The 13,505-nt window shown below is 40.5% G+C and overlaps 1 protein-coding gene across 8 annotated transcripts in view; it reads left to right on the forward strand.

The window, feature by feature from the left end:
- Positions 1–13,505, forward strand: part of MIPOL1 (mirror-image polydactyly 1) — a 342,087-nt gene that overhangs the window by 145,088 nt on the left and 183,494 nt on the right. For 7 of the 8 annotated variants that reach the window (XM_059710876.1, XM_059710871.1, XM_059710904.1 and 4 more), the window contains one exon: positions 13,017–13,124. The exons of the other annotated variant lie outside the window; for it this stretch is intronic. In XM_059710876.1, the coding sequence (XP_059566859.1) occupies positions 13,017–13,124 (108 nt within the window). The remainder of the gene's footprint in view (positions 1–13,016; positions 13,125–13,505) is intronic. 8 annotated transcript variants of the gene reach the window in all.

A 13,505-nucleotide genomic window follows, 5' to 3' on the forward strand; every position in this document is an offset into this window, starting at 1 on the left:
CTCAAAACTGCCTGGTAGTGGCACAGGAACAGACACATAGACCAATGGAACAGAATAGAGGACCCAGAAATTGACCCAAGCCATTATACTCAATTAATATTTAACAAAGGAGGCAAGAGCATACAGTGGAGTCAAAACAGCCTCTTTAATAAATGGTGCTGGGAAATTTGATCAGATACATGCGAAAGAATGAAACTAGATCACCAACTTACACCATACACAAAATCAAACTCAAAATGGCTAAAGGACTTGAATGTAAGACAGGAAACCATAAGAATCCTACAAGACTCCATAGGCAGCAAAATTTCAGACATATGTCATAGCAATATCTTTAGACACAGATCCTAGGGCAAGAGAGACTAAGGAGAAAATAAACAAATGGGATTACATCAAAATAAAAAGCTTCTGAACAGCAAAATAAACCATCAACAAAACCACAAGAAAGCCCTCTGCATGGGAGAACATATTTGCCAATGTTATCTCTGATAAGGGTTTAATCTCCAACATTCAGGCTTGACTTGTGTACTAGTGGTGTAATTTTTCAAGTAAAAGTGTCTCAAAAGGCCACTTTCTAATTTTTCCCCCAGTTAATAAGGCAAGCAATTCTAAGATCTTCTTCAAACATCTATCCATCTAAGATGCCTATACAAACAAGCTAGCTATTAGAGGGTGGATGGAGTATGCTACTCTTAGGATATCATACAGTCTTCAAACTGAAATCTCAAATGTTATCAGTATGAAAAACCTGAGATCAGATGCTTATGTAAAGAAAGTGCTATTCACGCAGTAAACCCTAAACAAATGGATAGTGCTGGCCATATTTTGTCTTTCTGACTTTCCCTTGGGAATCTTTGAGAACCTCTCTCTCTCCCCTCCCCTAATAAGATCATTTAAGTGTGTGTGTTAAGCAACTACAGAATACTAAATAAAAGGTTTGGCCAAAACCAAAAATAAAAATAAATAAATAAATAAATATGCCAGGTAATCTGGAAAACGTATATCATTTGGAAAGACTTTCCCTTTGCTACAACATGGAGTAAATTTCCCATCGGACGGTTTTTCATCAGAGGAATTTAGTGATATGCAAAATTCATATCTAATAGTCATTCTACCACAACTATGTTTAAGAATTACATCCTCCTGTACTCCATTTTTGCTGAGAAGGCAGTTCCTACCAGAATTAGTAGTACTTGTTAATGACTGTTCTCTAGACATATTCTGTCGTCACCACCGCCTTCTTTCAACTTCAAAGGCACGTTGGTCTTTAGACATTTTCTGTCGATGATGCCGGTGTTTTTCAGCATCAGAGAGACGTTTTTCCAATAGATGGTCTTCAGGTACATTCTGTTGCAGGCACTGCCTTCTTTCAAGATCAGACGCACATTGCTCTCGAGACATTTTCTGTTGATGACGCCAGCATCTTTCGGCTGCAGAGCTACGTTGTATCCACAGTTGTTCTTTAGATATAGTCCCACCTCTTACTGTCACGGTCTGAGATGCAGGTGAATGAGAGTCCTGGCTGTCAGGCCGCTGAGTGCTCTCTGACCAACGGCTGATTCTGGCTGATTCTGTGGGGGTGGGACTTCCTCCTCCCTTCTGTCAGTTTCCACAGCTGTGATGAGGAAGCTGGGGTGACAGAGGGAGCAATGCCCTCCAAGCAGCCCTCTGTCTCACTCTGCTCTATGACCAGCGACCTCCTGCTCTGCCAGGTCTTCCAAACCTCCCGCTCTCTGCCTGCTCACCTGCTCTGCTCTCAGCTAGTGAAGGTCCCGGGAGCCCACAGGCGTGGCTTGGCGCCGCCGGCCTTATGATGGTCCCGGGAGCCCATGGCCTCCATTGCCTCCTGGGGCACTTGACACCTGTGTATGCAAAATGGCTAAAGTGTAGATAGTTCTTTTATTAGTATAGATAGCTCTGGATGTCCTAGTCTTGGCTATCAGACAAGAAGCAGAAATAAAGGCACCCAAACTGAGAAAGAGGAAGCAAATCTGTCATTATTCACAGATGACATGATATTGTACATAGAAAACCCTAAAGCTCCCACCAAAACACTACTAGATTTAACAAATGAATTTGACAGTATAACAGAATATAATATTAACATCCAGAAATCAATGGAATTTTTATGCACTAATAATGAACTCTCAGAAAGAAAAACTAAAAAAAAAAAAAAATCCTATTTACCATTGCTACAAAAAAAAGGAGGTACCTAGGAATAAACTTAACCATGTAAATAAAACACCTGTACTCAGAAAACTATAAAACATTGAAGAAAGAAATAGAGGAAGGTACAAACAAGTAGAATCATGTATCATGTTCATGGATTGGAATAATTATCATCAAAGTGTCCATGCTACCCAAAGCAATCAGTAGATTCAGTGCAGCCCAGCTGTCATTGCTCAGTGGTTGAGCACTGACCTGTGAAGTAGGAAGGAGGTCACAGTCATGGCACATAGCAGTAATTTTTCCTATATTTGCTCCTAGGGCAAGGGAAACAAAGGAAATAATAAACAAAAGGGACTACATCAAACTATAAGCTTCTGCACAGCAAAATCATCAAAATGAAAAGGGAACTCTCTCTATGGGAGAACATATTCACCAATGATACATCTGATAAGGGGTTACTTTCCAAAATATATAAACAGCTTATACAACTCAACACCTGGAAGAAACACAATCCAATTTAAAAATGGCCAAAGGACCTGAATAGACACTTCTCCAAAGAGGACATACAATACAAATAGTCAATGGACACATAAAATAATGTTCAATATCAGTAATCCTCAGAAAAGCAAATTAAAAATAAAACGAGATATCATCTTATACCTGCCAGAATGGCTACCATCAATAAATCAACAAACAACAAGTGCTGGTGAGGTTATGGAGAAAAAGGGAACCTCATTAACTGCTGGTGGAAATTCGGACTGTGCAGTTACCGTAGAAAACAGTATGGAGTTTCCTCAAGAAATTAAAAATGGAACTTTCATTTGACCCAGAGATTCTACTTCTGAATATATATCCTAAGAATTCCAGAACACCAATCAGAAATAATATATGCACCCTATGTTCATAGTAGCATATTTTCAATAACTAAGATATGGAAGCAGCCCAAGTGCCCATCAGTAGATAAATGGATAAAAAAGCTTGGTATGAATACATAGTGGAATACTTCGTGGCTGTAAAAAAGAAGAAACTCTTACCTTTTGCAAGAGTGGATCTGGAGAGTATTATGGTAAGAGAAATAAGCCAGTCAGAAAGATAAATATCACATGATCTCACTTCTATATGGATTCTAACCAACAAAATAAACTGTTGGACAAATTAGGATGAGAGGCATGGATTCATGGAACAGACTGACACATCTCAGAGAGGAGAGGGTGTGGGGGGAACTGGAAGAGATTAATAAAAAAACATATGCATATATGCGTAGCCCATGGACAGACAATAATGTGGTGAAAGCCTGGGATGGGGTGGGGGCTGGGTGGACAGGGCCAGACCGAGTGGGAGAAATGGGGGTCATCTGTAATAATGTCAACAATAAAAATAAAAAAAATAAATAAATAAAGTAAAATGGGATAATAGGTAGCAAGATCCACATGAAGACTTGCAGACTTGATGCATGTAAAGTGCTTAGAATAAGGCCCAGCACATACCAATTTCTCGTTAAGAGTTGGTTGATGGTCTCTGTTAACCTTCATGAAATAGACACAAACCACAATTTTTCAAATGAATAACTTTTCACTAATACAGCTAACATAAACTTAAATAGCATTGCAGAAATGCTATTTTAATACCATAGTATACTAAATAAATACCCATATACATGTTTATATCTTCTAAAATAATGGTTACTTTTACTAATTCTTTTGATTTATGATTTAAAATGTTTCCTTAGTCTTTTTGAATAATTTAGATGGTGTTTTGAAATGTTTATATGTAATTAAGATATATATGTATAAATATGTAGAAACATAGTATTGCCTGTCATGTTGCCTATTAGGTGCTGGTATATGGCCTAGTGGATGTATGCTCAATGCATATTAACTGAGTAATTTATGTTTTATACACACATACACACTCATATCATCTGCATCATAAGTGGTTTCAGGGACTTATAATTATTTTCTTTTTTAATCTTTGATATTTTTAAACCTCTATAGTCCTATCTAATAAAAGAGAAACATGGTAATTAGTGTATGACCACTACCCTTCCCATTGTCTAATCAGGGAGATATGCAAATTAACTGCCAGCCAAGATGGCGGCCGGCAGCCAGGCAGCTGGAAGCTAACATGAGGCTTGCTTGCTTCAGTGACGGAGGACTCCAACGTTCCCCGCCTGCTTTGCCGGCCTCTGAGCTTGCAGTTTCAAACATTGTAACAAATATAGAATCTAAACAAAACCCCAGAAACCTGCTTTCAGCCCGCCAGGATCTCAGAGCTGGAGTTATACATTGTCTCGATTATAGAACCCAAACAAACCAGATACCTTCTATCAGCAGCAGAGGCCTCAGAGCTGGAGCCAGAGCTAAAGCATGTCCAAAATAAAATTAAAAAAAGAAAAAAAGGAGCAGTTGGGAGCTTCAGTCACCCGCCAGCCTGAAAACAGCCCTCAGCCCCTCACCCAGACTGGCCAGGCACCCCAGTGGGGACCCCCACCCTGAAGGGTGTGTGACCAGCTGCAAACAGCCATCATCCCCTCACCCAGGCTGGCCAGGCACCCCAGTGTGGACCCCCACCCTGATCCAGGACACCCTTCAGGGCAAACCAGTCAGCCCCATCCATGCACCAGGCCTCTATCCTATATAGTAAAAGGGTAATATGCCTCCCAGCACCGGGATCAGCGGAGCCGAGAGGCCTCCCAGCACCGGGATCAGCATGACAGGGGGCAGCTCCCAAACCCCCTGATTGCCCTGCTGCTCTGTGTGTGACAGGGGGTGGGGTCACAACCTCCCTATCCGCCCTGCTGTGTTCATGACAGGGGAAGGCGCCCCAACCTCCTGATCAGCCCTGCTCTGTGCCTGATATGGGTGAGCTCCTCAACCCCCTAATTGCCCTGCGGCTCTGTGTGTGACAGGCTGCAGGCCCCCCCCCCCCCCACCACGGGCCCTGCTCTGTGTTTGACAGGGTAGAGCCATAACCTCCCCATCGGCCCTGCCCTGAGTGTGACAGTGGCGGCGCCCCAACCCCCTGATCGGCCCTGCTCTGTGGGTGATAGAGGTTGGCGCCCCAACCCCCTGATCCGCCCTGCTCTGTGTGTGACAGGGGGCAATGCCCCAACTCCCCTATCGGCCCTACTCTGTGAGTGACACGGGGGAGCTCCCCAACCCCTTGATGGGCCCTGCTCTGTGCGTGACAGGGAGGAGCTCCCCAACGCCCTGATCGACCCTGCTCTTTATGTGACAGGGTACGGAGCCCCAACCCCCCTGATGGGCCCTGCTCTGTGCGTGACAGGGGGCAGTGCCCCAACCCTCTGATTGGCCCTGCTCTGTGCGTGACAAGGAATGGCGTGGCAACCTCCCTATCAACCCTGCCTTGAGTGTTACAGGGGGGGTGCCTCAACCCCCCAATCGGCCCTACCCTGAGCATGACTGAGGGTGGCATCGCAACCTCCCGATCCGCCCTTCTCTGTGCATGACGGGGCGGCGCCCCAACTCCCCAATCGGCCCTGCTCTGAGCCCGACCAGGGGCTGCACCTAGGGATTGGGCCTGCCCTCTGCCACCCGGGAGCAGGCCTAAGCCAGCAGGTTTTTATCTCCCGAGGGGTCCCAGACTGCAAGAGGGCACAGGCCAGGCTGAGGGACCCCCTCCTTCCCCCCGAGTGCACAAATTTTTGTGCACCGGGCCTCTAGTATTATATATTCACTTAAACCAAGTTGTTCATATTTTTCTAAGGCCTAGGAAGAGACAAGTTACCTTTTTGAACTTGAAAACTCTTTATTCAGAGTTACTATAATGTTAGAAAAGCATTCTAGTTATTATTTTTAACCCTAAAATAGTTTTTAAATATTTTTCTAAGTGAAGAGAAATAAAAATGTATTTATATAATCCTAAGTACTTCCAAACATCTGCAGTTTAAAGTACATAATTCATATTGACACCGAAGTTTGTTTCTGTTTTGACTGGAAGAGTTTGGTATTATTTTTTGTCTGGAAAGGAAAGAGTTGTATAGCATCCAAGTGGGTAGATGTTTGTGATGCAATCAAAATGATCTGTGGCTGAAAGCAGACTATAGAGGAGAAGAAACAGCAGCTGTTACACACTTAGATAATATTGGAGAACTTGATGTTAGAAACTTAAGGCATGTTATCTTTCAGATAGTAAACATAAAGTAAAACAGAATCATAATGTATTATCTGCTTGATATAATTCTTCAGAATTCACAATGAGTAAAAGGAAATCACTGCTGAAAACAGATTTTATAATAATTATGGGCTGAATTTATTTTATAAAAATTTGCCATGGATTTTTGTTTTTCATATGTTTAACTAGAGGCCTGGTGCATGAAATTCATGCACAAGTGTGGCCCCTAGGCCTGGCCGGCGATTGAGCACGAGCATCTGGCATGGAAGGGCACGTCCCAGCTGACCTCTGGGCTTTGGGCAGCACCTGGGCCCTGGGGCCCCCATGCATCCCCCTCCGCCTGAGTCACAATGCCCGAGTTCCCACACGGAGATGCAGTGAGGGTGGCCGGAAGCTGCAGGATGGGGTGCAGCGTGGGCCTCTGGATTGCCCAGCAGTGCTGCACAGAAACTGGGCGGGTAGTGCACTCTCTCCCAGCTGGCCTCACAGACCGGCTCCTGCATGAACCCACAGGGAGCCCGACCAGCCCCTGTGGTCCGGGCAGCTGAGGCCAGGCTCATCTGGAAAAGGCAGCATGGGTGCAGGGCAGGCTCCTCACGGGTGCCTGACCCTGGCATCCCGGGGGAGGGTAGCAGGGAGAATGACTGCAAGCTTGCGGACATCCCACATTCTCACCTCACCTCTGTTCCCATCACCCCCATCCCCAACCCCAGGTAGCCAGCGAGAGGTTGCAGGCAAGAAGTTGCAGGATGTTGCCGAAGCCTGCCATGTCCGCTCCGCCCCCTGCTGGTCAGCACACTTCATAGCAAGTGGTCTAACTCGGTCTCTCCATTGAACTCTAGGTCGAACGACTGCCTGAGGGGACAATTTGCATATTAGGCTTTTATTATATAGGATTGTCATGTTGTAAAATTAGTTGCGTTTGTTTACAGAGGCAAATTTAGTTTTCTTTTCATCAGCGAGCTTAGCACAGTCATAAACCGTGATAACTTACTCTGCTACAATTACCTTTTTTTTAAAATCTATATTGCCCCACTCATTTACTCCTCATATTTTGTTGGAAATCACAGACAAAATATCCTTTTTATATGTGACTTCTATTGTATATTCTTAAAAGATATGGACTATTGTTTAAAACATAATCACAATACCATTATAAACCCAAAAATATGAACAATGATTCTTTAATATTATGAAACACCTAATTGGTTTTCAAATTCAAATGAACTCTTAAATGTCACATCTTTTCCTCTTTATTTTGAGTTTGTATGCAAATAAGAATCATACATTGCAAATTATTGAATTGACTATTAACACATTATAGATTCCCCCTCTATCTCTTTATCTTTTGGAATTTATTTTTTTAAACAAATAGTCAATTTTCTTTCAGAGTTTCCCAGTTTATTCATTGTATCTCTGTAGTGTCATTTAACGTTTCTGTCTTGTCTCTTCTTCTATAGCTATGGCAATTTAATATAGAAACTTGGTCATATCTAAATTAGTCTTTATGAGCAAGACTACTTTACAGGTAGTTTTGTGTTGTTTCATGTGCAAACACATGTTAAGTTGTGAAAGAACTATGTGTTATTAGCAGATCTCAGTGTCTAGATGTCTTAGTATATTAATGATTTCAAAAGTGTGACATTCTAACATTCCCTTTCTCTTTATTACCTAGAATATTTTTATAGTCATCTTATCTATTGTTTTATTACCTAGTGGTAAAGTTCATATAAGAAAGACTGGATAAATTTTTGGCTTAGTATATATTTAGTTCACTCACATTGGCAATTTACCCAACAATGATAATTAGTTTTTTCAATTTTTTATTGTCATTATAAACTCAATAAATTAAGCTTATTTTATGTAACAATATATTGCAGTTACTACCCTTTGTGATATTCACATTGTCTTATCTTTAGGTACTGGGGAGCTTTTCAAGTTAACTCTTGAGTCCTTTCTGAGTCTCTTTGATAGTTACTCAGTTTTGATAGTTAATACAAAACTGCCCAGAACAGATGTTCCTGGATTATATTGTGTATTTCTTGTCTCTGACCTGGAATCAGACATATATCCACGAAGTTCTTAATTTTAGTCAGAAATGGTACTTGGAACCCACAGTCTAAGTAGTAGGGGTACTCATTGCTGTTGGGTTTGCTATTGTTCCTAGCCTTTTTCAATGGGCAAAACTAGGAGACACACACACATACACACTTTTTTAAAAAATTATTTTTCTTTATTGATTAAGGTATTGCATATGTGTCCTTAATCGCCCCATTGCTCCCCCATTCTCCCCTCATGCCCTCAACCCTCTGGTATCTGTGTCCATTGGTTAGGCTTATATGCATGCATACAAGTCGTTTGGTCGATCTCTCCTCCTTTCCCCCACCCTCCCCTACCTTCCCTCTGAGGTTTGATGGTCTGATCGATGCTTCTCTGTCACTGGATCTGTTTTTGTTCATCAGTTTATGTTGTTCATTATATTCCATAAGTAAGTGAGATCATGTGATATTTATCTTTCTCTGACTGGCTTATTTCACTTAGCATAATGCTCTCCAGTTCCATCCATGCTGTTGCAAATCATAAGAATTCCTTCTTTTTTTTTACCACATTGTAGTATTCCATTGTGTAGATGTACTACGGTTTTTTAATCCACTCATCTGCTGGTGGGCACTTAGGCTGTTTCCAAATCTTAGCTATGGTAAATTGTGCTGCTATGAACATAGGGGTGCATAAATCCTTTCTGATGGGTGTTTCTAGTTTCTTGGGATATATTCCTAGAAGTGAGATTACTGGGTCAAATGGGAGTTCCATTTTTAGTTTTTTGAGGAAACTCCATACTGTTCTCCACAGTGGCTGTCCCAGTCTGCATTCCCACCAGCAGTGCACGAGGGTTCCTTTTTCTCCGCATCCACACACACTTTTTAAAGATAAAACTCTTTGGATCTTTCTACTGATTCTTCTAATTCAAATTCTCGATTAAAGGAATTTTAATTAACTTATTAATCATTCATCTGTGTCTTTTGCATCTTGTGGTGAGAATCCAGGTTCTCAAGGACACTGTGACAAGATACGGATAACATTTACTTAAGTTCAATTTGAATATTAACATTTTTAAAGTATAAAATTTGTAAGAAAAATTCTAGGTCAAATTCATGCATTAGAACTGTTAGGAATATTAGTATTTGGCAGAATATGAACAAAAAAGATACTGTTTTATTTTAATTGTGTCAGTTCAAAAGGAAACTGTCTAAAACCATTATTTATTACTTGATTTAGGGATATCTTCTCAAGCATTTTTCATTCATTAAAGTAGGAGGATCATTAAACATCTGAAAGTGTAGCCCTTTGGGACACTTGCCAATTTGGTCCCTAGGCCTTATTTTCTCTCCTTCTTACACTGCCTGACTATGGAAACTGAGCCCCAAAACGCAATATGGATAAATGCCCTCAGTGCAAAAATCACTTTATTATTCTTAAGCCTTTCTTATTCCTTTGTTTACAGTATTTTTAAAAATTGGCCTGGGAGTGCTTTCCACCCACCTTTTCAGAAAGAATGAAAGAACATCAAATGCAGAAATAATATAGGGTTGAATAAATCTAAAGAAATCTTAAATATAGTTAAATATAAATCCAAAGTGTATCTGATGAGAGCATTTATATATGTTTTATTCAGTTCAAAGTTATTGTTGGCTCACTACAGTTTGATTCCTTGATCAGTGTTGAATTTAAACCTCATGAAGAAATTAAATTAAATTAAACATTTCTCGAGCTAGAGCGAGTGAATTCTTTTTGTGCATCTTCTAGATAGGCAAGAAGTTTCTATCCTTGGACCATTTCTAATTTACATAGGAATACAAAAAATAGGTGGTCAGACAAGTTGTGACTATGGTTCCTAACTTTTACCAGATATTTCTTCTTTCATTCCTTTTCCCCTGTATCCTCCCTCTTTCACCTCTTTCAGCTTCTAAAATCATATACCCAAAATAAGCTCAACTTGGATGTAATCTGTTCCATGAAACATTCTTTTACCCCCATAGTCAAATGTATCTACCCCACCTTTGTAACCTCATAGTTCATATTTAGTCATTTCATTTCAATACACAATCCTATATAATAAAAGGCTAATATGCAAATAGACCAAACGGTGGAACAACCAGTCGCTATGATGTGCACTGACCACCAGGGGGCACGTGTGGACATGGCGGGCGTTGGCAGCAGGCGGCAGAGTGCAGAACATGGCCGGCGTCGGCCCCAGAGGGAGCAGGTGATCAGAGGTGCCAGACCAAGACAGGGCGCAGGTAGCTGTCATCAGGGTGAGCCTCTGTAGGTTACTGAAAATTCTTTGCTCCTGCATGCCACAGTCTCGCCTGGCACCGCACCTGTTGCCAGTGCCCAGCACTAGCCCCAATTGCTCCTCAGGGCTTTTCCACCTCCCCCTGCTCCTGAGGGGTGATCAGGGCCTGCAGCCACCACCAATCATACCTGCTGCCAACAATGTACCCGCTCACACCTGCTGCTGGTGCTGGCCCCGCTTGCACCCACAGCCAGTGCTGGAGCTGCTGATCACACCTGCTGCCAGTGCCAATCCCGCTTGCACCCGTTGCTGGCGCCAGCCCCACTCACACCAACTCCGGGCGCTGGCCCCACTTGCACCCACAGCTGCCGCACCTATCGCCCCTGGAGGCTTCTCCACCTCCCCTTGCTCCTAAGTTGCGATTGGGGCAGCAGCTGCCACTCGCACCCGCTGACTTGCGCTGGCCCAAATTGCTCTGCGCCGTCAGTGGGTGCGAGCGGGGCCAGTGCCATCAGCACATGAGATCGGTGGCTGTGGGAGCGTAGCTGTGGGCAGACAGGAGCCCAGGCCCAAGGCAGGAGGGGCCGGGTAGGGGTGTGGAGGATGGGCCAAGACCTGCCCCTGTGCCCATTGCAGCCTCACGGCTCACAGTTCCTTTCAAGGTGCACGAATTCCTGCACTGGGCCTCAGTGCATAATAATTTTGTGCTAAGATTATTTGAAAATGTAGAGAATAATTGTAGTAGAGAATATTTTCTACTAGGTTGTGATGCTTACTGTTATGTCTTACTTATTTTCATGCCTCATTTGTGTCTTCACTAAACACATTTGAACTTTGATTGCGTTGCAACCAAATATTTTATTACAAGCTAAAAAGGGACAGGTACACAGTTTAATTTGTAAGTCATGTGATCCCTCCACACAAAAACCAAATGATGTCATGTCACAAAGATTTTACTCACTTTTTTAAAAAATATGATAAGTTGTCACATAACACATGGTGGAATAGACATGGCAATGTGAAAACATCCACCACTTTATATTATATTTGCAAAACTTAGTTTCAGCAAAAATTCTGTGTACTTCGTTAATACTGATTTTAAAAGTTTTAATTTTGTGATTATTATTTAATTGAATTTATAAATCTGTTTTTGTTTCATAATTGTATTAATATGCTGAGGCATGTATTTCCCAATTTGTATTTGTATGTAAACATCATTATATAATTTAAGTTAATATTAAAAGTCTGATATTCTTTTTTTGAAAAGGATTTTTATATTACTCAAGGTTAGTATATAATAGTCCGGACTACAAAATATTATAGAGATCAGAGGCAGAAGGAATCAATGTTAGAGTAGTAAGAAATGCCAGTTTGGATTATGACAGCATCTTTATTATAGCATAATAATGTTTTTTAATTCATTATGACAACTAGCCATTTGTCAAATGATTTAGAAGTAACTTTGCCTAGGTCTTGCATCAATATGTATAATTACTTATTGGTTGTTAATTATAAATATCCTAATTTTAAAATAGATAAAGAGTGATTTATAACTTTTTCCTGAAAGATGGATTTAGTACTTTTATTTGTTTAGCCAGTTTCCCCGTGGTCCTGATTTGAAGCAGATCAGTTTACATCCTGCATAGTTATTTTGTGAAATGTTTGATATATTCAATTTAAGATCTTGTATGCAAATGGCAGGATATTTCAATGATTTTTTTAACATAGGTACTTCTATTAACCCATTTATGCTTTTATTCATAATTTCTTTTTTTACTCATATCTCATATGTTGCCAGTGGGTTAGAATGTCAGTTCACATGTTTGTCATCACTGGATTTACTTAAAAATAGAGTTTAGTCAAAATAGAAATTAAGAACACTTGTTTCCTTAATATTTCCCAGTCTTAAAGCACTCTGTGGTTGTCACCTTTACCCTGCACAATTATTTCTTTAAATATTTATAAAAATCTGAAAAATCTCTAATATATTTTTATCATATTTTTTCTTTTTAAAAGTTAATAAAAATTCAAAACAGAATACTACAGTTTATTTATAATCCAATATGATTTTTAGAAGCGTCATTATATTCTGCCAGTAGATATATAATGAAAACCATTTGGTTAATTAAAAAAAATTTAATGTAGTTGGATCTTAATTTTATGAAAATAATTAGGATTTTTTAACTTGTATGGCAATGTTTAGATTACTTTAAAAAAACAAACAGAAAGTTGCAGTTGAACAGCAGAGTACTATGAACAGTTACTATTACTGTTAACTTACTATTTTCAACATTACTGTTAACTTACTATTCTCTTTGCAAAAGATACCTTGTCTTTAAGAATACAGTGGCATTAATTCATGTGACTTGATGAAAAAAATGCGGCAACTCCTTTACTTAATGGGATTCTTCCCCTGTGGCAGTGCAAACGGCTGGAGCAGGAGCTTCATCGTTTGAAAGAGCAGAACCAGACTTCAGCAAACAACGTGAGACATCTGACTGCTGAAAACAATCAAGAACGTGCTCTGAAGGTAAATCTCTGTTCCTTCTTGCAGGCAAATTAAGGTTGTAAGCCCTTGGTGCCAGCTCTCTGTGCTGCATATATCAGCTGTGTACATTTCAGCAGAAGTGAGCTGTGGTGTTTGCCAACAGCCCCTTCTTTAAACACAGATACAGCACCCTTCTGCCGTGGTCTTATCTTATCTCATGTATGTGTACATGAAAACAACATATTTTCTGTATTTTGAGTGATATTTACTAATAACTTTTGGTACATGTTCATTCAATTTCAGATTTTTCTAATATTGTGTTTCCTTTTGTGGTTAATAAAAAGTCACCACACTAAAAGAAAAAATTAAATCATGAACTTTTCTTCTCATCAGTATTTATTACACTAATTTTTTAAATGACTT

Source organism: Myotis daubentonii, chromosome 1 (genome assembly GCF_963259705.1).
Source record: "Myotis daubentonii chromosome 1, mMyoDau2.1, whole genome shotgun sequence".
NCBI lineage: Eukaryota > Metazoa > Chordata > Mammalia > Chiroptera > Vespertilionidae > Myotis > Myotis daubentonii.